General features: G+C 40.0%; 2 protein-coding genes across 2 annotated transcripts in view; one reads left to right on the forward strand and one right to left on the reverse strand.

The window, feature by feature from the left end:
* On the forward strand, window positions 1–8,119 carry LOC102216811 (histone-lysine N-methyltransferase PRDM9-like). Its single transcript, XM_023341020.1, has 7 exons — window positions 1–112; window positions 1,767–1,874; window positions 1,967–2,059; window positions 2,403–2,680; window positions 3,306–3,373; window positions 4,383–4,573; window positions 4,671–8,119. Exons 2-7 carry the CDS (start codon window positions 1,778–1,780, stop codon window positions 6,578–6,580), a joined length of 2,637 nt encoding a protein of 878 aa, XP_023196788.1. The 5' UTR covers window positions 1–112; window positions 1,767–1,777; the 3' UTR covers window positions 6,581–8,119.
* The window catches only part of LOC102229715 (neurabin-2-like), a 22,790-nt gene continuing 4,306 nt past the window's right edge, over window positions 7,338–25,821 (reverse strand). Inside the window, exons 3-11 of the mRNA XM_005794700.3 lie at window positions 14,977–15,109; window positions 13,587–13,707; window positions 12,800–12,904; window positions 11,363–11,495; window positions 10,296–10,448; window positions 10,128–10,181; window positions 9,787–10,016; window positions 9,045–9,141; window positions 7,338–8,693 (exon numbers count right to left, since the gene is read on the reverse strand). Of these exons, the coding sequence (XP_005794757.1) occupies window positions 8,643–8,693; window positions 9,045–9,141; window positions 9,787–10,016; window positions 10,128–10,181; window positions 10,296–10,448; window positions 11,363–11,495; window positions 12,800–12,904; window positions 13,587–13,707; window positions 14,977–15,109 (1,077 nt within the window). The 3' untranslated portion in view covers window positions 7,338–8,642. The remainder of the gene's footprint in view (window positions 8,694–9,044; window positions 9,142–9,786; window positions 10,017–10,127; window positions 10,182–10,295; window positions 10,449–11,362; window positions 11,496–12,799; window positions 12,905–13,586; window positions 13,708–14,976; window positions 15,110–25,821) is intronic.

Below are 25,821 nucleotides of genomic sequence, written 5' to 3' on the forward strand. Positions count from 1 at the left end.
CACCGGAGTAACTTCCTCTTACGAGACCTCATGTTGCTAACGGTCAAAATATGTGGTTTTTGAAACCAATTTACTGTAAGTTTCGATGTTAGAGTTGCTACAACTCAAAAAGGTTTGTGATTTTTTTTTTTACTTTTTAATCTCTCATTTCGTAAAATTGATTTAATTTTTTTTTTACGTCAGGATGTAATATTTAGCTATGTCGAGGCTAATTATCATGTTACAGTTATAGCTATGATGTACGGTAAGTTAAATTTGATTAACTGTTGTTTGTGATAACTGAGAATAGATTAACTATTGCCCAGCAAATTTTAGCCTTACTGGAGCATTGCAGTAATATTCCTTAAAGATTACATAGGCGATGTGTGACAGAGAACGGGGAACTGAACTTAAGACACCTTTAGGAACGTTATTGCGTTTTTATCACTAGTAGAGAAGATTCAGTGTGAATTCTCTAAAGATTTATGAACCTTGAGCGAACGTTCCCTGTTCTTTGAAGGTGCGAGATTTTCGAACTTTTATTGAACGATTCGTATATGCTTTCTGGAACTTGGCATTGATGTTTTAGAGAATCTTCAGACTTTTTAACATTCTTTTAGGGAAGAGTTACCCAACCCTGATCCTCAAGGCACACTGCCCTGCATGTTTTATGTGTTTGCTTTCTCCAGTGCACCTGATTTCAATTAATGGCTGATTAAAAGGTTTTTACTAAACGCCAGACTGAATCAGGTGTTTAAAGCAGGGCAACAGAACATGTTGTGCAGTGTGCCTTGACGGTGCTTTAGGGAACAGTCTTATTAGAGAACTGTTTGTAAATGTTCCCTAAATGTTAGAAAATTTCAAAACTCCTGGAAATGTTCCAAAGCTTTCGCATTTTGTGGCCTTGTGGAACATTCTGTGGTTACAGATGTCTTCACCTTATGGAAAGCATACTGGTGTTCTAATTTTTAGAGAACCTTCTCCAGGTTACTTTGCAAAAGTTGTTAACTTTCATGGAGCTTTTGGGGAACATTTCATGACAGTCCCTGGAAGCTTGCATTGTCAATGTTCAGACAAATCCTCAGAGAACTCTTAGTGTACTTTGAAGGTTATCTAAAAGTTGAAACATTTGAAGTCTCCAGAGTAGTTCACAGTGAGGCGTGTGTATTTATGCAACAAAGTGGACCAGTATTGAAAAATGCATAGGAGATATGTGCATATGTGTGTTTAGTAAGTCCCTACACTGGCTCCCTATAGCTCACAGAATAAAACTGTTGTTAGTTTACAAATCACTGAATGGCTTAGCACTACAATACATTAAAGATCTTCTGTTGTATCAACCTTCCAGACCTCTCAGGTCTTCTGTTTCTGGTCTGCTCTGCATCCCCAGAACCAGAACCAAACGAGGAGAAGCAGCATTCAGCATCTATGCACCACAAATTTGGAACAAACTTCCAGAAAACTGTAAAACAGCTGAAACACTGACTTCCTTTAAATCTCGACTAAAATCCCACCTGTTTAGAATTGTATTTGAAACGTAATCAATTACAAATTTAATGATGGAACTTGACTTATTGTCATGTTTTAATTGTTGATTCTATGTTGCATTATGTTTCTGTGTTTGATATGATGTAAAGCACGTTGAAATGCCTTGCTGCTGAAATGTGCTATACAAATAAAATTTGATTGATTGATCGATGTGATAAATTTGTGGAATATCCGTTGATCTCCTACTAATAAAAGTGACACCATCAGAGGTTTTACTAACTTTCTTTCACTTCCTGCAGAGGTTTTACTCATGTCGAACAAGAATGGTGAAGTGGAGTGGGTTGAGACAACCGAGGAGGTTGTTGAAACCGAGGAAGGCCTCTCTCTGAAGAACAGCACCCCGGCAGGTAACTTGTGACAACCATATTTTTAAGCTTTTTAAGAAATAGAAGTTCAGCTCTTAAAGTTCCTAACATTGCATCTCTGTTTGTGCCTAAAGTGGTGGTTGATTTAGAGTCGACTGAAACGTCACTCCAGAAACTGCTGAGCACTGTGGGACAGGAAGAAAGCACTGAGGGCCAAGATGGCTTCTGTAAGTTTATTTTATTTTCCTTTCTTTTTATAGTGAAGAGTTACCGGTTAAACCGGTAGAACATTGTGTTGGACAAGCTGGTGTCAGTCTTCATGGTAGCTTAGCAAACGCAACTTGTAGCCAAACGACGTTTTGATAATAACATACTTTGTTTATTTGCATGCAGAAATTATCTTTTATAGAGTTAATTTTGTGCAAATTATGAATCCTTTTATGAGTAATTCAGAAAATATTTTGTTACAAATTTGGAATTTTTAAAAATATTTTTGTTTTAACATATTTCAGCCACACATTCACTTTAATATTCTATTTTTCTTTCTTTCTTTTGTTTTTACATTTCCAGGTTGTGAGGAGTGTCTGCCTCTTTTTCAGGACCAAAGTAATCCTGATGACATTAATGGTCCATCATTTATCCTTGACTTTCCAACGACTATGGGTGTCCCACAGCGAGCGCTTCTCACTTTACCCTTTGGCCTAATGATAGGCAGATCCAGTATTCCCAGTGCAGGAGTAGGTGTAATAAATCAAGGTCTAGCACTGTCTCCAGGAATGCATTTTGGACCGTATGAGGGGGAAGTGACAGTGAAAGAAAATGCTATAACTAGTGACTTTTCTTGGGAGGTGAGTTATGATCCCTTGCAAACAAACCTGCAGCCCCAACTCTGTAGTAAGAAAAATCATCCACAGTTTTATTTTATTTACAAATGAAATGTCAATGTCAAATTTATATATATAGTACTTTAAACAGGTTTAAAACTGCACCAAAGTGCTGTACAAAAAATGATAATGAAATAAGTTGATGAAAAGGAAAAAGCGGAATAATACAAGAAAAAAATATATATATTTCAACAAGAAAAGCATGCATTTGTTATGATAGTACCACCATTAGTCATACACTTCACTGTAGCTGTCTTTATGGACAAGCGACCAAACGTGTGGTGGAAGCATCACTCTGTGTTTCAAAGAGATGAAGCAACTGGTTTACAGGGAGAAGAGCGGAGCTCAATACCTTGAAGGAAATCTGTTCTTAGCTGCAAAAGACTTAAGCCTGGGGTGACCGTTCACCTTCCAGTAGGACAGCAACCTTGAACATAAGATTCTAATAAAATATATTGATGTTTAATGGGTGTAATGTGACAAAATGTGAAAGTTTAAAATCATTTTAGTAGTCCTGAATCCAAACAACAAATTCAAAGTCCTTGTGTGTGTCATCATGTTTATAATATTTTATTTAAATTTTTTTCAGATTTACAAAGGAGAAGATCAGTATGAGTACATAGATGCCACCAGTGACTCCTATTCAAATTGGATGAGGTATTAAATTCTGAATGTTTGAGCAGGAGCACAGCGAAGGTATACTGCACTAGAGTAAAATTAATGGGTTTACGCTCAACAACAGTGGGCGTATCATCTGTGTAACCACATGCAGAAATTTTACAAACTTTACCGTTTCTAAGTGGTGAACTTTGATCAATGTTTCCAGCTCTACAAATAACATCTTAGGTTTCAAATCTTTCTTTTGAGGCGTCTATAAAGTTTAGTCAGAGAATGTAATATCAGCGTACCAAACATCAGCTTACGGGGCGAGTCTTAGCTGGCCTGTTTTTGCTTTATCAGGGCTCATAGAGTTTGTCACAATATTTTCTTAGGCAACTTAATTCTTTCTCATAAGATCATATTACACTTTAAGAAATCTGCACAGTTGCTGACAATCTTGTACTCATTCTTGCTCCAAAGTGTGTTTCTTTATTTTTGTATGAAACACCAAACAAATTGTAGAAGTGTGTAAAAGACAGAAAGTATGGGGAACTTTCAAGGTGTTTGGCATTCAGTGAGGAAGTAAAACCTTTTTTTTTTCTTTTGGTGTTCTACATGCTGATTATTTCTCAGGGTAGATTAAAAAAGGTTTTTAATTAATTTTGATAATTGGCTGATTAAGTGGTGGATCATGGCTTTTCCAATTAAATCCAAATTTAGATTTAAATAATCCTAGTTGTAACAACACATTTTGTCTCAGTGAAAGTCATAGTCCAGATTTGGAGTAGACCAGCCAGACTCCTGACTCTAATCTAAAAGAAAATCTGTGTAGGGAGATAAAGGTCATGTAATGGCGAGGAGGCCTTCCAGCCTCAAGGGCTAGGATTTCATCATCAGAGATAAATGTTCAAAATGCCAGCAAAAACATTCAAAAAGCTGGTCAGCAATTATAACAAAGGTTTGACTGCTGTAATGTCAATAAGATTTACAATCAACTCTTTAGTTTTATTGGGCTCAGCTTCATGTTGTATTCAACATATTTCTACCGGTCTTTGTTTTTGCATAGGTATGTGAACTTTGCTCGCAGCAAGGACGAGGCCAACCTGCTGGCCGTTCAGTACAAAGGCAGCATCCTGTTCCACTGCTGCCGCGCCGTCCAGACTGGAGATGAGCTCACAGTGTGGCCGAGCAGCAAACTGCGCGCCCACCTCAGCAAAGATTGGTCTGACATGTTGTCTTTGAAGATGAGCAGAACAGGTAGCTTTCACTTCCCAAATCAGTCACCCAAAAGTGTGTTTGAGATCTAGTCAGATGGAGTTGCTCATTATTTTCCCGTTTTTCTCTGAAATCGCAGAGAGCGGTGAGAGTGCGTCATCTCCAATTTTCCTCTGCTCCAACTGTCTTCTCTCATTCACCACAGAGAGCTTCCTCCTCCGACACATAGAGCACTTTCACTCGCAGCCCAAAGCAGATGAGGCAGCCGGCGAGGAAAACCCCGGCTCCAGAGACGAGCCTCCAGCCTCTCTGGTGATGCTGGTGGATCCAGTTAAATCCAAAACGTGTGATGATTGCGGGAAAGTTTTTAAACAAGTCCCCCACCTCAAGAGGCACAAGCTGTGCGTCCACTCCAACAAGCGGCCTTACTGTTGCTCGCATTGCAGGAGAAGCTTCAGTCAGGCGTCCGGTTTGGTCAGACACCAGAGTGTTCATTTTGGAAGAGCCGCAGCTACGGACAAACCGGTCTCTACAGCGGAGAGCTCTGCACTCGGATCAGAACTTTCCAACTGGGCGGAAGCAGCTTCATCTGAGGAGACAGAAAGAAGCAACCCGACTGAAGTTGCCCAAGTGGATGTGTATGTAGAAACACAGCAGCTGGATTGTTCAGTTTGTGGAAAGAGTTTCACGAATGAAGCACACCTCAAGAAACACGAGGCAGCTGTTCATGAGAAGTTACGCCCTTATGTCTGTTCTGTGTGCCTCAAGTGCTTTGGCCAGTACAACGACCTGGCCAGGCATCTGCAGAGTCACCAGAAGAAGAATGAACATAAAGAGAAAATGGACGAGGATTCGGAGGACGCAGCCACCATGCCGTTTAGCTGTGGTGAGTGTGCGGTGGCTTTCTCTTCGGTGGATGACCTGCAGCTGCACATAAACGAGCTGCACTCAGAAGAATCGGCGGCTGAAACCCAGGGAAGTAGTTCAGCTCCTCCTGTGGAAACCAAAGACCTCACCCTAAACAGTGCCCCTCTGAGGCCGCAGCGCCTCAAAGCCAGATCTAAAGTTTCTGCCGTCACTCAACTTGTAGCACCTAAACGCAAAGCGCCTAATCAGCAAGAGGACTCAGTTGCCAGAAATGCAAAAATCAAGAAATACAAGTGGTTTAGCTGTAATCTCTGCAAGCAAACATACGGAAACCCGGATGACCTCAAGGCACACAAGTGCACTTCGAAGCCGCTGAACTGCGGGCAGTGCAGCGCCGCCTTTTGGAAGTCTAGTTTGCTCAGAAGACACAAACAGATGGTACACGGAAGGGTGAAATCTTTCCGCTGCGACTCCTGTGATAAAGCCTTCTCTACGTCAGCGAAGCTGAGGCAGCATCAGAAAAACAAGTCTTGTCAGAAGTACCACTGCACCTCCGAGCTGTTCCCCTGCTCCTTCTGCCACTTCTCCTTCACCATGAAGAGCTACCTCATCAAACACATCAAGAGGCACCATCCTAGGGATTACTCGGAAGGCCTGATGGACCTGGAGGAAGCGGAGGGGGAGTACACGTGCGCGGACTGCGGGACAAACTGCGCGGACGCAGAAGCGCTCGCGTCCCACACATGCATCAGGCAGCTGAAGGTTCTATATTTGTGCACCGACTGCGGGAAGAGCTTCACGAACCACTACGGCCTGAAGCAGCACCAGCGCATCCACACGGGCGAGAAGCCCTACAGCTGCACCTACTGCAGCAAGAGCTTCTCCTACGTTGGCCAGCTGAACGTTCACCTCCGGACTCACACGGGCGAGAAACCCTACCTGTGCACCCACTGCGGCGAAAGCTTCCGCCAGTCGGGAGACCTGAAGAGACACGAGCGGAAACACACGGGCGTGAGGCCGCACGAGTGCACAGAGTGCAGCAAGAGCTTCAGCCGCCTGCAGAGCCTCAAGGCTCACCTGCTGCTCCACCAGGGACAGAGGCTGTTCAAGTGCAGCCAGTGCGGGAAGAGCTTTTCCAGAAACTATCATCTCAGGAGGCACCATCAGAAGGTGCACACGTAGGCAAGTATCAGGACTGTTGTTGCTGTGAAAAGAGTTCAGATTTCCACAGATTAAAGTAAATGACTTTACTTTAGCCAGTTTAAGAATAACTTTGTGAAAGTTATTCTAGAATTCTGATATTAGCCCATTTTTATTTAGTTCCAAAACCAGTTTTAATGGGAGTTGCCGATGTGTTAGTGGAATACAGTGTCATCCTTATTCCTGTTTTGTCCATCCACTTTATGCAAAGCTTTTTTTTTTACTCCAACCCATCTGAGTCAAGTAATCTGGGATTCTGAGGTAATTCTGTCGTTTGATTCAGGTGTGTTGGAGAAGAGATGCATCTAAAAGTTAAAGGATAGCCTTCCAGGTTGGACTTGAGCGCCCTTGAGCTAGAGGATGAAAATAAATGAGTATCACAAAAATCCTCCAGAGACAGACAATATCTATTACAGGTTCCACAGATTCAGTATAATTGATGGAGATTGTTTATCCCCAAAACCTCATGACTAAGATTGATTCGGTATCAGTTTACAGCTGGACCACAAAGTTATTGCACCTTTCTGTTTGAGGTTATTGTCTCCCTAATGTGTTTTGTTTTGCTTTTTTAATTAAATTTACAGAATTCGAATTGCATTCAATACAAAATAATTCTCAGCATTTTACTCTAAATATTGAATAATTTATTAAAACAAGATTCACTTATGTTTTTTGACAAAAAAGGAATTGAAACTAAACTGAGATTTGCCATTGTTTGAAATAAAAACACAGCTGCTCATCACTGTTGACCATTTATTCCACAAAACATACAATGCAAAGCGTGTGCACTGTACAAGCCTTAATATTATGAAAATAGTCATAACCATGCCTGTTTTTTTTTTGTTGTTTTTTTTTTTTAAATTAAGTAATCCTAGGTTTTGTTTTCATAACCACCCTCGTCTACTACTTGGTTTTAACATGACACAGTACAGCTTCGTCTATTCGATTACCTTTTTCTTTGCTTTTGTCCATTTTTTTTTCTTGACTACGTTATAAATATTACGCAGTTTGAAAATATTGAAGTCTGACCTGAAACTATACAAACATACTGCAATGACAGGTGACTGCTTCAAACGGTGCATGAACCGAAAACAGGTAAGAAACCTGGCAGTGTTTTTCCATGTGCTACACGCGGTGGTTGTCAAGTGCAGCTGCTGGTTCGAGACGAAAACTTCTCTGCTGGTAACGACTTTGGGAAAGGACAAAAAAATAAATAGAAATGTTCCCAGTCTGGTAATGGTTCAGGTATCAGTAATTCCAGTTACACAAGTCCTTAGCAACGTCCATCTGGAGGGAAAAACAGATCCGTTGTCACCTGTGGCACAGAAGTTGCAGGTTTGTTTCGTGTGGTACCTCTTCTAAAGACACAAGGGGATGGAACCGGAGGAATGATCGCTTGTTGATGGGTTTTAGTGTGTAGAAAATACACAAACACTTCTGGAAAGTAGGCAGCAAGGTCAGGTGACGAGACACCTAAAAGAAGGTTACTGTTACTACGGTTTAGAAATCACGTTCCACTCGTTCTCTTCGTTCCGTCGGCGTGTCGCGCCGTCTTCGGTGCAAACTCCTTCCTTCGTACCACATCTCTATCACGGAAAATTTACAACAACCTTCCAAATCTCGGTTTATATTATGTTAAATGTTATCCACATTAAAATTTTTACAAACCAAACCAAAAGACACACAGCATCACATCTGTACAAAAGCTGAGAAAAAAAAAAGGGTCACAAAAAGTAGGTAAAAACCAAAGAAAGGGTTTTTGTTTTTGGCAATTAAAAGCAACAGCTTGGTCTGTCACTAAACAACAAATTATGGGTAAAACCAAACTCTGAAATAAAAGGAGAAGGTACATTTAGAGCTCATCAGAGTCTATGCTTGTTGCGTTTCGTCATTTTAGTGAACGGTAACAAAAAAAAATGGGGGTAAGAGGGTTAAATGGCCGAAACACAAAGCCTGAGGACTCGGTGTACGACCGGGCTCACGATGGAGACAAAGATACCCTGCAGTTCAGTTCATCAGGTTAACATGGAATGAAAAAAGGCTTTTATAAGGGCTCAGATTTAAGCTCCTCCACTCTGACCTCCAGGTCAGCCACCTAGAAAAGAGAAGAAGAGTCGTTTAGAGAACAGCTGCTGCAGAGATACAGTTCCTGTCTTAACAAAAAACAACAAAAACAGATTTATTTATCAGCTTGATTAGACAAAATGGTAGGAGACATTGAAATGACTTCTGTTCAGTGCTGACATTGTTTCAAGTGATTTTTTTTAAACTTTTGTTCAAAGCATAGCATTTGAACAACAGAGTTTCTTCTTCTTGCGTTTTAATAGCTCAGTGGATTTGCAAACAATAACAAATGTAAAAAGAAAACTCTTATATTAATTTGAACTTTTACATGTTTGTATTTTGTAATTACATTAATGACAAAGCTTAAACATTACTCCCATACCTGTTCCTGAAGTTGTCCCGACTCCTCCTTCAGAAGAGATGCCTCGGCTCCAACCTGCGCACAACGCTGGGTCTCCTTCTTTAGGTACTCAATCTCCCTGTTTGAGAAATCAGAGCAGAGGATCAGGCATAAACACCTTTGGCATATTTGTGTAAATAGTTTTAAAATAATTAAGCAGTAGCATAGTCTTGTACTCAGATGTTTTAAAAATTAAAATCCAACTTTTTATTAGAGCGCATATATCCAGTGGGGGAAAAAAAGATAATAGAAAAAATATATTAGTAGTGCCACAAATATTGACCTCCGATGTTGTATCCTATACAGAGTTTCAATAATATTTTGGTTTTATTCTTTTTCAGATCGCATATCTAATTTGTCAGTTTTAAAAATAAAAATAACAGACTTTTAAGGGGGGAAAAAATCCTTTCTGGGAATCAGAAAGGATCCCCAGAAAATATTTTTATTTTTTCCCACAAAATATGAAACAACAAAGTACTAAAGTTGGCTTTCAATTCACCAACGTGAAAAAAAGCTATTTCATTGCTTTTTGGCTTCTGCATAAGATTTCAATATTTGAGTCACGTGGCCTCTGATGTATCATGTTGCAAAAATTCAGACAATAAACCAAATCCAGTCCAAGAAGGAAGCCAATGAATGCCAATTTGAGATGAAAAAAGGTCTCAAAGTAAAAGGGTAGATTTTTTTCCCACATTTTTTAGTGAGTGCGTTCACACTGTCTTACTTCTGCTGATACTCCTTGATCAGCCGCTTGGCTTTGCTATATTTGCGCTCCAGGGCCTGATACTGGGCCTGCGTCTCCTTCAGGTGCTCATCCACAGCCTGACACAGGCTCTGCGCCTCCATCCAGTAGCCCTCCAGCTTCTCCATCCGCTCTTTGTTCTCCTGCAGGGTCTGCTCCAGCTGAGCCTTGTCCATTCGCCAGCGCTGCTTCTCCTGCTCAGCGTGGTGCAGCTGCAGGGACGAATATAGCCTCCATTTCAACCAGGCCTTTACCATTATAAATGCTGCTGTGCATAGAATTCCTCTGGGTTAATGTGAAGTCATGTTAACCGTCAGTCTCACCTTTCTTTTCAGCTGCTGGATCTCCGCCTGAGTCACAGCATGCTTTATCTGGAGCTTTAGCAAGAAAATGAAATGAATTTTTAATACTTGTGTTACTGTCACGCACCAGAGTGGAGGTGAGCCGTGATTACAGATGAAATGTCCCACTTCACGGTATTCATGTCTCACCTCTTTATATTTGTGGGCGAGCTTCTCAGGATCCGTCTCCAGAGGCGACATGTCCTCGTTCTCCGCCAGGTCGAACACCTCGATGGCGCTGGGATACGGCGGGCTGGCCTCGTCGTCCTCATCCTCTTCCTCATCTGTGCCATATTCACCACCCTGGAGGCACACAAAAAAGTTTATTTTCAGCTGGAAAATGAAAGTAGAGAAATCCTTACTTTCCATCTTACTGTAAGTTAAATCGTACTTTATAGTTAAGTTGCAGTCAAAGTGTGGAAAATTGTTATTCCTAAGAAAAGAAATCTAAATTTGTTGTTCATTGTTCAGACAAAATTGTATATCCATGTAGTGACCGTGGATGTCCACTAGATGGGGTGCAACCCCAACGATCCTTCCTGCCTTCTAAATGTACCATTCTGCTTTTCAAGAACCTCCCTGTCCTCCATCACTAATGCAGACGGTGAGCACAATCCTAAACGAACCTCCCTGTCCTGTCCTACAAGCCAAAGACCATTAACCACAGATGTTGTTTTCATAAAAAACCCAATAAAAAACAAAACAAAAAACAGAGAATGTTAAAGACCTCATTTTAAAATCACAAAGAGCTTTTGAGGACAAAATAATCTGAGTCATCCCTGATTTGGCTCTATTTCTGAGCTTAGCTTACTGCTTAATCATGCGTTATATTGTAGATGATCTTAATGGATGAATTTCATAATCCTATCCGAAGTTGGATTTTGTTTCTGGGCAGCCTATAAAGGTCAAATTAAGGCTATTATGTGATCCATGTATGTAGAAGTTTTTCAATAGTCAGGGACATTTTCTTTCATGTATTATTTCTAAGCAAAACCCAACACCTGACAGCAGCATTTTAGAAGCTTGGAACTGTAGAAAAATGGGAATAAAGTTGAACACAGATCGGATTGTACCCGATTCTCTCATGTTTTTATGCCAAATTTCCATGTTTTGCTGCTTCAAATTTGCCAAATTATCAAACTTTAAGTCAATGGATGGCAAATATTTCTGGAATTTATGGAAAAACTGAGATGTACGTGTGTGTGGATGTATCAAACCTCTTGTTCATCCATGTATTGGTTGTACCGTTGCTCCATCATTTCCCTCTGCCAGCGCTCCTGCTCCAGGGTCTGCTGGATGAGCTGGGCCACTTCGCTCTGCTCGCCCGGCTTCTCTCGCCCAATCACAAACCTGTGATCGCACACTCATTGATAAGAAATCTGACAGCATAACTACTGATCAGGAACACTTTAGAAGATGACCCAAAACGCACATTTACTAGAGGTGGACCAAGAGTTTTGCATAAAATTGTCCTTGAAGTTAATAATGATATGAAATTGTTCTTTGTTATCAACAAGGAGGTTTAGAACTGTCTCTTTAAAGACTAAAATAGCACTTTCCTTATATGGTAAACTGCTATAGCTTCCTGAATTGGTGCAGTAAGATGTTATTGCAGTCAGACATTTCCTTCCTGTTTACTACCAAACAATGATCTTGTCTCTGGAGCAACACTCTGCAGTTTCTAAGATCAAACCCTCAACTCTGCCTGTCTTTCAGCTCATTACAGAGGATATAAGATGCCTGACAGAGGTTCACAAATCTCTGTCAAATTAAAGCCGAGGCTACATTAACCCGTCGCAAAGCAACAGATGGCCGTTGAGCCAGCCTCTGTCGTCTTTTAATTTTCTGCAGCGTTTACGGGTAATTAAATGCTCACAAACACGCTTCCTGTCCCGCTCCATTAGTCTCGTTGACAGTTTTTTTGTTGTTTTTTTTCCCCTGAATAGACCCTGAGCTTCGTGAGGCCCTCCACTGCCACTGCAGCAGATCCATAATGTATGAGCTGATCCGTACAGGTCTCTGATCTTTATAAGTCACATTACACTAACAGTTATCCCAACAGCACTGGCTACAAAAAAAATAAATAAATAAAAAAATCTTCTGAATTATGAATGAGCCTAAACAACAAAAGGTGCTCACAGAACTCCAAAGAGCAAAAAGCTGCAAATAGCCTCCTGGCATTTGAACCTGACACTTAAGATCCAGACTGTATTTGCTGATGATAACAGTGTTTTCTGTAGCTGTAGCTTGGAGACTTTTAGCTTTATTCAAACTGTCCCTAAAATGGAGCTCTTTAAACCCAGAAGGCTATAATCACGACTCTGTCAGAGTTGCAATATAAATCTCCAGTCTGGTTAAATGAATGGGCGGGATGTGGGAGAAGTCATTTCTGTTCTGGCTGCGGGTAAATATATCAAAATGAAACCGTCTGCTAACAGAAGAACGCTGGATGTCAAGTGAAGCTGTAAAGAATGTCCCGGTCGCGGAGAATGCCTCGCAAAAAGCCACAAGAGCGGCATCCTCCCAGTTTCATCCTCCCAGTGATAAACGCTGACCATCCTGCTACATAACCCCAACCTGATGACTGTAGCCTGGACAGAGAACTGGGTCACAACAGGCCCGATTAAGGCAAGGTTACTAAAAACGCCTCTTACTTGACAGTTCCTGAGGTGTTCCTGAGTACAGAGGCGGCAAAGCTTTGGGTGACTCCCACCAAGCTGGTCCCGTCTACCTCCACAATCAGGTCGTTCACCTGAATCCTGCAGAGACATTTCAGCGGGTTTACAGAAAATCGCTTAGAAAAACTGATTATGGTCAACTGCCTGATAAAACCACAAACGCTAAACATTTGTGGGCAACTTTTCGCAGCAAAATATAGAAATATTTGCAAAAGGACAAGCGCGACTTATCAACACGTTATTATATGTTGATGCATTGTTTTCTTCCGAATATATTTCACTTTTTCAACCTTCTGAAAAAGTCGTGGAGAATTGTTTTCTCCACGTTGCCTTGTGCATGTGAAGAAACATGTTGATGGGCAGATTTAAAGCAACCTGCGTCGGCTTTGTTTCTGCTGGTGATAAGCTGTGTACATCACATTAATATCTAAATGAACAACATTAAAAAATAATAATAAAAAAAATACATATGAGTTGACATTTTATATCACCAGGCTGCTTCATACTCCCCACGGTTTAGTTTTTCTTGATTCATGAAATCTGGCATTTGAAACTATAAATTATTTGAGTGATTTGCCACTTATATTAAATAAATGAAAAGTGTGTTTGGATTAATCAGATAATTAAAACGTTTGTTGTTTAGACTAGTAGATTAATCAAGTTCATTAAAAAAATGATCTATTTATATCAATCTAATAAACTTTTAAAGAGATTGTTGTAGATTGAGTAACTGATTAACCGAATGATTAGATTAATAACTCACCTGCCGTCCCTGTGTGCTGCTCCTCCTTCTGTCACCGTCTTCACAAAGATGCCCAGTTTCTCCAGGCCCATGTCAGCCCCTGCGCCCATCCCGATGATACTGATGCCCAGGCCGTCTCCATCTGAAAGGGAGGATCAAACCAATTATTACTAGTAGAGCCTCTACTATTACACGTCAACACAATTTTGGTTTGGTCTTTATCTGGTAGTACGTTTGCTGTTAAAATGTCTTTGTGCTTTAGACTTTATGGTCCTTTGTAGTCTTAACAAGGCGCCTTGGCCTTCGGAAGAGGAACAGGTTCACAGTGGAGCATATGGTGCTTTTCCACATGTGTATTCTTTGTTTCACGCCACACCTACCTAAAGGATTTGTTGGCAAAAACTAAATCTTATTCTCAGCTCATGAAAGCCTAAGGTTACAGGTATAATCACAATGGCAATTAGCAAAGTCCAAATGTTGATGTTTGTGATGATAGGACAAAAAAGGCTTTTTCTTGCCATTTGGTTGTCATGGAGACTTGGTGACCCCCAGCACACTCCTCTGCAGCTCCCCAACAACGAGCTTTAGGGATTTTTTTTAATACCCATTATATTATTCTGCTGTACTAAATGTATTGGTAGCGTTAATGGAGACTTCAAAATTCTGAAACAAACTAAAGATATCATAAATAAATGCATAAAATCAAAATATTTGTGATGAAATAAAAATTAAGGTAAGCGTGATGCAATAACGTAATATAAATCAGGGTAAATTACAATGTAAACATTGCACTTTTAAACAAACACTTTACCTGATCATGGTTTAATTCAGGACTGAGCCTGATCTGACCTTTTCACTTCAGTGATGTCAACACCCTGACGTCAACATTTGCCGCAAGCCGTGATTTATTTATAGCTGTAATAAAAGGATGCACAAGCTTTTTGTTTTCTTGAGGACAAAAAGAAGATTCGCATCTACTTGAAAGCACGGGGGTACGTCTCATTTACAGTTTCCCTGGTGCAGAAAGTGAACAGCTGCCTCCATGTTGTTACACATGCTATCACTTAAAACATGCCTGCAACAGAAAGCTAAACATAGTCCTGCATACATATATTAATGCAGCATAATGTTGAGGGAGAGCTCTCATTGTGCCCCACTGGGGAGCAATTGAAGGAAAGACTTGCGCTAATGCTTCCTCGTGGAAAAGCCGGATGGCTGTCAGAAGGCAGATGGTGAAGACTCCGGGCCTTTTTACATGAGCGACAACAATTAAACCCTCCTATTGAAGATGACATAGTGTTTTATGATTTCTTATTAAACCATCAATCTGGTGCCCGAAGCTGGTCCAAACACCGGAACTGTTTCACAGCTTTAGAGAAACTTGCTCCCAAGAGTTTAACGAGGTTAATACCTTTCTCCAGTTCCACAGGAAACAGGTCCAGCCTCTCCACCCGCTTCTCCAGCTCGTACTCTGCCGACGCCGCCATGGGATCCACGTCTTCATTGCGCCTGTCGTAGTCCTCGTTTGGATAGGTGGCAAAAACCTGCAGCGGAGGCAAAGATTGGATCAGTCATAACCAGATTTATAACTTTCTGGGTGAGTCTGTCACAGCATTAAACCCACTGATACAAATTTAAAGACAAAAGGTGTCCATGACAACAGCAGATGATGAGGGAAGTTTTTCTGATGACCCATTTTGGTCAGGTTTCAGGTGTTGGGACAGATGGCGTGACAGTAGACTTTAGAATACTTAGGCATAAAGAGGGGTGTGTGGTTTAAATACCTCTATCCAAATGTATTTGCTTTACCGAGTAAAATTCAAATAACGTTTAAATGTTGATGAATTATTATAACTTTAAAAAATGGATCTCTTTGAAAGATTTAAATACTTACAGAGATTATTATATTCGGACGCCTGAAACCCTGTAGTTAAGAGACACTTGAAGATATCTGTAGTGTTCTTTGAATTTGCTACAACATGTTGACATTAGTTTAGCTCTTCTTTCATTTTGCAGATATAAATGCACAACAATATGGCTTCCAAATCATGAAAAATAACCTGAGTTTGAAGGTGGATGCCTCTTTCTTTGTGCAGCTGTGCAGTGTTCTCACTTTCTCATCTGAGTTCACACATTTCCTCCAAATATAGTAACTGATAATGAAAACCAATTCACTTCCTGTGAACCCTGATGAGCATTGATACAATGTATGCAGCTGTACTTTAAGGCTTTGTAGATGAAGGAAGTGGAAAAAATGTAATTCACTAAAAACTGAGCATAACTACAACTAATTTAGTAATAGATTAATGGCTAACTGGAGTATACGGATTCAAAAAGGCCATTTGCTGGAAGAAAAACACAGAGAAACTAATACAAAACTACACCGAAAATACAAACTGTTCAAACATTTTAGACAATAAAATGTTTATTTTCATATTTTGAAAAGAAATTGAAATATTATTTTTATTTCCATCTTTTAATGTATTGCTAAGTGATTAAATCACAAATCTGCACAATGACATTTTTTATTTGATTAATCATTTGTCAGAATAATCAATAGAATAATCAGTTGTTTAAAAAACTGTTAAATCAATAGTTCTAGTAAATCATTTGTAAATTGACTTCTTGAGGAATTTTTAGTTTAATAAATAATGGAAGACTGGACCGTTAGTTTACCGAAGTACCGGGAAGAAAATGGAGCCCATGCACTTCTGCATAAGAAGTACCTTTCAACCTGTTTCTTATGTTTGCCAATACTACACATTATGTCATGTTCCAAGATCATCGACCAGATGATGCAGTAATAAATTTATAAAAGTTGATTCACAATTTTTTGATTGACCTCCTGGTGTTACATAACGACAAACGCAAACTAAATCAGACAGTATGTCAGGAAGAGAATCGTCGTCGTCCAAAAGTTATCTGTGCAATCATTACACATAAAGTATAAAAGGCACGATATTAAACCATTCAGACTGTGTCTCAGAAATGACCGTGTTTCGATGCAAAATGGTTTAATAAAACCTAGAACAGCCACAAAAGATATTTTTAAGTTGGTGGCTGAAGCTTGACAGATAACGTCATTAAAATAAGGCCTAGAAACCATCATGACAAAAGCAATATTAGTAGGTAGATTACAGATTGTGGAGTGGGTTTTGGAGGCATGTCCTGTGATCTGATGACACTAAAAATGTTTAACCTTAATGAGCATTGTTTTCTCTCAAGGTTTTGTCAGCTGTAGTGGTCATTTTTAGCTGCTGTGAGACAGGAAATTGGGTTATGAGAGAGGGGAAAGACATGAAGGCAAAGGTCATCGGGCCAAGACTTGAACCCTTGATGGCTGCTTTGAGGGCTAAGGCCTCTGTAGACGGGTTGCACTTTACCCCTGCGCCACCGCTGCACCCGTAATGAGAATTGTTAGTTTTGGAGGAAAAAGGAAGAACCCTGTGAGCCTGAGGGGCATCATGTTTTATGGGTACTCTGCTGCCAGAGGGACGGTTGCACTTCTCAAAATAGATGTGATCATGAAGAGGGAGCATTTTGTGGAACTAGAGATGCAACAGCTCAAGACACGAGTCATAAAGTTAAATGGACCCTAACTGCCATGCTAGTGGCAGAAGATCAACAAATGCAATGTTTTGGAGTGCCCATCACTAAGCTCTGTTCTCAGACTTGAAAAATTTGTGTGAGCAATGAGACCTACAGACCTGAATGTTGCCAAAAGTCCAGGAAATCGTTGAGAGAAGCTTGTCTAAGGATCCCAACATTTTGTTTTGCTACAGATTTCGATTGGGGCTTTCCGAACGTGGTCTTAGGTCATCTTGAGTGGAGTCATCTCATACAGCAAGGAGGCTATTATAATAAAGAGTCTGAGATATTCATCTGCTAAGGCAAACAGAAATCACATCCGTTCAGAGGAGTACTGCTGCTGCACTTATAGGCATTAAGGCCTCTTATTGTATAACGGCTTTCGCTAAAATCATTGTAACTCAATGTCAAATGAGGCTGTGGAGATGAAGATGGATGCTGATGAAACGTACAACTGAATCTATAATATGATAATAACATGACCACCACTTTTAATGTAGATCTAATACAATTTACTTTTATCGACTGTTTTGTCAGAGAGATCTGCTGCATTTTCTCGAGGCTTCACAGTTACTTCGTTTCACACCAGTAATCAAACACATAGGAGGGGAGAAAAAAAAAATCAATCACAGCGACTGGAGTAGCTCTCATGTGGACAGAGGCCTCTGTTTTCAGGCCTCAACTTCCCACATTCAGTCTGATTTAACAGCATGACAGTTTACATAACCACCTCCAGCATGTTAATGGGGGCTCTCTGCAGCTGCACACACACACACACACACACACACCCAAACACCCATACATACACACTCTAACACCGTAAGCCAAATCTTAAAAAGGCTCTTTTTTCCTGTCTTCCGAGGTGATTTCGTATGCAGCACCTTACACATTCAACTCGCAACACCAATTCAGTTCTGGACCTTCTCCTCTCCTCAGTCTTCTCAACTTTTCTGTTCACACACTTTGCTCCTTGAAGTGCAAAGTTGTCTTCCTTGATCCTTTTTTTTTACAGTATTAGTCCTCTAGTACATCATCCAGTAATACAAATTTCAGTGTACAACTGTTTCAAAACTTCATAATATCTGTCATAATTCGGCTTGAGTGAAACAGCCACTTAAAGTATCACAACTGAAATCTGTGATACTATTTAGTACAAAAATAAAACATATTTTAAATTTAAAACAGGAGTGTTTGGAAGAAATAACACACTTTATCAAACTGACTATACATTACTTACAGTCTTGCAGTGTCATATGAGCAATTGGTACCTATCTCGAGTTTCCAATAGACGACTCTCTCCACATGTTGTCTGTTCATCAACGGGGCAGCCCAGAGGGCTAACAACTTTGAGTCCTATACATCACCTTTGCTGAGATAAAAAGCTTAGATAATGAGCCAACAACCTCATCATCCACAAAAAGCAGAAGACCATGATGAATCAGGAACCCTCCACTCCTTGACTACAGTTTGACATCCTGCCAAAGATCACATACAAGATCAGGGCAGCATGGAGACCAAGCTGTGCAGGAAACAGGCTCGAATTGTAGCCAAGAATGTGGAAACAGTTCTTACTTTGGTGACAAAAGGATCAAACTTTAAAATACTGAAAGCCTGCTATTCAAACTCCTCTAAGCCTTGGAAGACACAGTTGCAAGCTTTCTCCTTATCCACAAAACTCTAAAATCCCATGACTCAGTCAACAATTCCTCAAAGGTAAAGCACGTCAGAGCTTAACTCTCCATAGATAATCTCTCTATGAAATATTTTTTCATGTTAAGTAGACATAACATGTATCTTTAGTTTTCACGAGCAACTCAAAGAATTAGCTGTAAATGAGTGAGTAAACAGAAACCATCTGAGAATTGTTTGTAAAAACACCTCAAAGATGCTTACTTATCAAGAAGTGATTATTTCTTAGACGTACTAAAGCCATGCTAAACATTTCATACTGTTTCCACTCTTTTTCCTAAATTACGTTAAGCTAATCATCCCTTGGCAACAGTCCCATATTTACTCTGGATGCTTAAGAGAGGCATTAATCTCCTTATCTGCAAGTCGTTCCTGATCTGAGTGCAAACGAGCACAAATCAATCAGTTTTAAAGTCCAACAGTGGTTGCTGTAAAATTAACACCTCATGAATGTCACATAACAATGATTTAAGAAGCAAAAATGTATTTATAGGTCATAAAACATTTAAACATCTCACCACAAATTGACTAATCAGAAACAGCAATTGATGTTTATAGATTTCACATCAAAATATGGCTGCACATGAACCGTAAACAGACACTGCAGAGGACAGTGTGGGAGCAGCTCTGAAGTCTAATGGCTTTTGATTTAGGTTACCTTTGTATTTGGTCGGATTACCAGAATGTGGATTAAAGACTCGCACGAAACATTCCGTTTCCATCATAAGTAGCATAGCATGAAACAACAGCACTGTGGCCTGCATGCTCATGTGGCACTGCTTCGCCTTTTGACTTTAAAGACCAACAGGCCACAGCTGGTGGCTCCTGTTGCCCTCATTTCACACTGCAAAGGACCAAACAACCAGGAGGCTCTGCTGCACGCTACGTGGCACTGGAAACATCCAGCATTGGATGGGTGCCGTAACCTCATGCCAAGGGAAAGTTCAGGAGTGGTGCTAAGGAGCAAGCAAGGAAAGAATCCACATAGGCACAGAGTTAACACTTTCACTGCCAAGAAGATGGATCGTCTTCCTTCTTATAGACGGTTATCCCACTAATGGCATACTATCTAATTAAGGTCCAATGTCATGTAACCTCCCTGACCTAACCTAAGCTTGATGAGTAGTAGATGAACTCCTCAACTAAGCATGGCGGATGCCTTTAGGAGATAAACATTGGGATTAAAGGCAGTGTGGTAGAGGCAGAGGGGGGTGGGCAGGGCTGGAGAAGGACACCGTTCCAGTTGTGGCAGATAGTAGGTCAGAGGAGCTAACAGATGGCCAGGAAACTCCCTTCCGCCCTCCCTCCCTCCCTCCCTCTGCTGCCGACTGACTGGGATGTCCTACTAAAGCTCTGAGGGCAGCAAGCTAGAGCCTCTCCCCAGCTAACAGATTGTGACTATAAAGAGCACACACTTGGGGCTCTAAAGGATATCAAAGGCAGTCAGAGGTGACATATACCACCGACTGGAAATGGTGAAATGATAGACAAGCTGTTGAAGCGTCTGCTCTGCTGGTTCTATCATACTGGCCCTCAGGCAACAACTGGGTGACACACTGGTGTTAACTATGGAGGCTGTAACTCCCACCCCCATTCCCCACAGCCCACAGCTGCATGTCGACTGCTGTGTCTCTTTTCCTCGCCACTCCAAATCATGTCTAATTTTGGATTTAGCCAATGGGGTGTGTGGAGGTGGTGCCATTCTGTAACAGAAAGCTCTGCAGCAACATTGGTCTCTGATTAAAACTATTAATTATATGTATCCTGCCTTTGCACCTTGATAGGTAAAGCAAACTGAGTAAATAACCATGTAAAATGGGAGATATTTTAAATCTTCCCTTAATTGTAACCAGTCTGCTTTATGGTGTCAGAATGGATGCTTAAGTTGCCAAGCACTCCTATTATTAACATGTTCGATTACTGCTTCCCTCCCCAGGACCGGTTAAATAACCACCAGGTAAATGTTTCCAAATCCCAATAAAACTGGAACTTAATCCAGATTCTGGATGTGTGCGGCTCCAGGTGCTTCACACTGGGCCAATCTATTCTTGCCAATGCAACTGAGACGGAGCATCTGTCAAATAACGGCTGGATAGCATCAAAGCTCATGTATTTTGGCAAGACAGCCATTGGTCAATGTTTGGGCTTAGTCTGACATCATAGTACAATAACTGACCTCAAATCTGTAGAAGGATTTTTTTTAGGGCTCAACACTTGTGAAAAAAATATTCGGCAATTTATCCAGAAATGCTTTTATCCTAATTCTTTTTTTTTTTATCTCTAGAAACTAAAATGCTTTAATTGTAAACACCATTTATTGTGTATCAATCAATAAAGGATGAACCAAAATTTAATATCAATCTGACGAAATGTTAGGATGACCCACCCCTTAACAGGTTGTGTTATTCCTTTTGGCTGAAATACCTTCAGTGAGATACTTTACAGTCTAGTGACTTGAATCTGGCAACTTTGCAGTCAACCAGCCAAGATCGGACATCAGCCCATATAATGAAAACCACAGTGAAAAAATCGCAGTAGGCCAAACTGCTAAAGGACATGCCGATGCAACACCTTGCTGCTAAAATTTTTACAGAATGAAAAAGAGTGAGACTGAGCCACGGTCAAAAGTTTATGAAAATAACTTTATAATTACTTTGTTTTGACATAAAGTGGATTCCATTTAACTCCAGAGCTGTCTGATGCAGATTGCTCTATCACACACAGTGAGAGGCTCTGATAAATAATGAACGATCACAGAAAGACTTCTGAAGGATCCTTACTCTATAGGTGCCTTAAATGAATGAATGATTTATAGTCTAAAACAAAACAGCAATTCAAAGCTTTTGTCTCTCAAATATTAAGTTGGACGCAGCTTTAATTTTTTTAAATGGGTCATAAATGACAAAAACGTAACATCTTGTGATGTGATAAACTCCTACACATTGAGGGACGTAACAAAGATTTTGTGACTTTATATTGAGTGTCGTCAAGTAAATGAGATTCGCTTTAATTCCTTTCAGTTGTGTTTTACTTATAGAGACCTTTGTCCAAAAGCCTGGAAGATTTACTCCATTTGTAGATTTATTTGGTGATACTGACAGACTTAGAGAAGTCGCAATTTTATTTCACCATAACTTTCAAGTTAAGTCGATTTAACTTTCAATTTATTAGGATTTGTTTTGCATTTATAGGTCTAATTCCGGATTGACTTAAACCTGTACTGACATGTCAGAGCTTTACAGAATCAATGTCATTTTTATTTCTTATTATTTGGTTTTCCAGAATATTTTCCATCAGACATTTTTGCCACCCAGGTGTGCTTAGACATCCAGATCTACAATCAATGTAGGGGAAAAAAACAAACCTGCATAAATGTGACAGAGTTTATAAATATCATATATAATATGCACAATTATATTTATTTGACTTATTGTGATATATAATTGAGGAGACAGAGAAAAGAGAGTTAATTCTGTTGACAATTTGTTTAAAATCACAACCTATTGTTTAGATTTTAAAGGCAGGTAAGATATTGATTACTGAAAATATACTGGATTCTTATGGTGTGATACCGGTATGGTCACAATATCAGGATAATCACACAAATATTGTATGTCATTACATAATCATTTTTATTTAAATCGGAAAAGAAACAATTGTTCTCATTACTGCAAAAGTTATGTTTGTATATCACAAGTTATGTCTTTATTTTGACATTTATCTATATTACTTCATATAATAGGTTTTCCTAATTTTGTGACTCAATTAACTGTCACATGACCAAGCAAAGATCACATAACCAACCTCCTCCACTTCTCCTCCTCCAAACAAATGGCAACAAGATGGAAATAAATATTGGATATTGATATTAGTCCAGTTTTATTTAACAAACCCATTTCAATATGCTCATTAGATTGTTTGAAACCCAGACAAATCTGTTTTATGCTAGGACAAACCTTCCTTAAGCTAACTGACTGGTAGTGTGCAGCAACAGGTGGGGGAGAGGGAGCTGGCAATATCTCCAGTCACTTTGGCTTATTCTCTGGCATTTCATTAGAACACTTTATGGCATAGATTTTATGTTGTGAAACCATTTAATACAATCATATACCAAATGCCACAAATTGACCCAGGTCTTATCTCACCAAGTTACTTCAAAAAGTTCTTTGTAGCTTCACTAATTAATTTACTTTTTAAAATAACCTAAGTAAAAATAAAAAGTAAAGTAAGAATAAGTTTAAAAACATACTTAAAAGAAAGAAATGCTAATTAATTAACATTGATTTCAAAAAGTCTCTTGAAATAAATCTTTGCCAATTTTGCTACCACAACCGTAGGTTTAAACATCTTCAGAATCAAATGTGGACTTTGACCATTTATAAAGTAGTTTTATGAAAAAAAAATACTTACTTTAATCTTAAATATAGAAGCATTAAAACCTAAGCCAGGACAAAGTAAGTACATGGCACGTCCTGCGGTTCATTCAGTGTCTCAAATGTGACTAACCAGCGCGTGCACTTTTCCTGACACGATGATGACAGCTTGGACGAGACAGGCCAGCACTCAGACATCACAAGTGAGACATTGCATAACTTGGTTTGTCGCAGTGACCTGAGTGGGTTGCTACACGCAGAAGCGCCCCGCCGCTGCAGGACAGAAAAGTGGGACAGCGTGACCTTGCTGCTAATCTGTCTGATCTCCCACCCCTCCTGCTAGTGAGTAACACACTCCAGGAGATGCTGCGGAGTCCAAAGTAACAGACAGTTTGGGGATATTGGGACATATGGTGATTACATTACCCCTACCCGGGCAATCCTTCACCTGCTGATTTGTGTGGCTACAAATGACCAAAATCTCCATTAAGGATTTCCTGTGTTTCGCGGATTGTGGCTGCAGCCCATACAAAACACCCCCCCCCCCCCCAAAAAAAAACGCGAATTTATTTTTATGAATATGAAGTTACTTTTTGTTGTTGGGACAGTTTCATGTGGGCAGCACAGTACAAAAAAAGTTTCATACCGTCGGGTTATTCTGCTGTATGAGAAATAAATCTGATTATTTCTAGTTTGGAGGGAGTGCAGCACAAATCCAGCAAAGATTATCTGTTTTGGGGTTTTTTTTAGCAGAAAGCTTTTGTTACACAGTGTGATAGAGAATTAAGTTGCAACCTTCCAGGACACTTCAACCAAAATTTTTATGGATAAAGCAAATATTTTTCATGGATGGATGGAACTTCTAGACCGTGAGAAAGGTTAAAAAAAAAAAAATGTTGGGAATTACAAATATGTTTTCTATGCTTGTCAAGACCTGAAAAATGCTTTTAATCCAATTCCTATCCCCAAACCTAACCACCCAAACCGCATAGGAACCTGTGAAGAAGGAGGAAGTTACATCAAACAAGCCGAGAAAATAAATAAGACATGAGAGGAAGCTTCAAGTGGGCTTCAAGGAGGCGGCCGTCAAAAGCCAGGCGAGTCTGTGACGGTAACAATGCTGCTATTTTTACAAGCAGTAGCAGCCGTGGTGACAGAGAGCAAAAGGGAGAAAAGAAAAAGCGAGTATGAGAAGGAGCAGAAACATAGCTGAATGTGATCATCACCCAAAGCAGATCTTCTGTTTTTTTTTTTTTTTTTTCAATTTTAGAAGACAGAGAGGGATGTTCAGAATAAAAACAGGGACAAGAGACAGACTTTGACCCATTCACCAACCATGACCACCACAACACTTGAAATGTGGCTAAAAACTGACTGGTTACGCATTGCAGAAATATGCACTAAACATGGGTGCTTCCTGTTTAGGAGTGAAACAAAGTGACAGTCGGACTTATAAAGCGACGTGACATTTGAGCTGCATAATGACGCCCCTCCCTTTTGACCTCAACACCCTCCCTCACCCGTCCTTTTACTTTCATCCACCCTCACATCAGTCTCCATAACAAAAGGCCACAGTGATTCAGTACAACAGTTCTCAGTTACTCCCCAGTGACCGCAGCAGAGCCACAATCAAATTCAGATTTCCATTTTTAAAAATCATGTTTTTGAAGACATCATACCAAATTTTTGTTTCTCCTCTCTAATGCATCATTAACAGGCCCCTCTTTAGGTTGCCTTGGACTTTCTCAACTCAACCGCCAAAGGAAGCCAACATCATTGAACCAACAAGTACCAGCAACTCCGATGGTCAGAATGACATATGCCTTGTAGAAAACAGCATGGTTTTTAATGATCCGGCATATTCAGGAGAATATTTGGACTCTCATTGGGAAGGCAGGATAAAACCCAAAAGCCTATCGTGGCGTGATACCAGTGTGACAATAAACGTGACAAACTAGAATGTCTTGTGCTCTTCGTAAGCAGTGACGTTTTTCCTGCCTTCCAGTCAACGGACTGTGTTATGTGACCCCAATAGTTCTGCCCTGACTACCATTGTCCTGTGGACCTACCACTGAAAGGAGCCCAGGAATAGTGCAAATTGGTTATGGGCCTGTTTTACAATGGAAACAGACAAAATAGTTACGCAAACCACACCAACCCATGCCATACCAACCCTGTTCGGCCATACGACATGCTGCCAGAGCTACAATAGGATAGAATAAAAATTTAGTTTACATCTAAGCTTATCCGTTTTAAAATATGTGGCAGGAATTGAAAACTGATGTTCGCAGAAACGATGGGACTGAGCTTGAGCAGTTTTTGCAAAGCGAGTGAGAAAATATCCACTTTCCAGATGTGAGGATGTATCATTTAGAGGCTAAAAATGCATGTAACATCAGATTTTTATTTGCAAAAAAAAAACTTCAAATACCATATCCTTTCATTTCACAATTATGAACTACCTTGGTTGGCCTGTCAGATAAAATCCCAACAAAATACACTGACATCTCAGGTTGGAATGAGACAAAATGTCAAAATGTTCAAGGTGCGTGAATACTTTGACAGGCTCTGTGGGGTATAATGGTCGACATGCGTTATTTTAAAAA

This window comes from Xiphophorus maculatus, chromosome 10 (genome assembly GCF_002775205.1).
Source record: "Xiphophorus maculatus strain JP 163 A chromosome 10, X_maculatus-5.0-male, whole genome shotgun sequence".
NCBI lineage: Eukaryota > Metazoa > Chordata > Actinopteri > Cyprinodontiformes > Poeciliidae > Xiphophorus > Xiphophorus maculatus.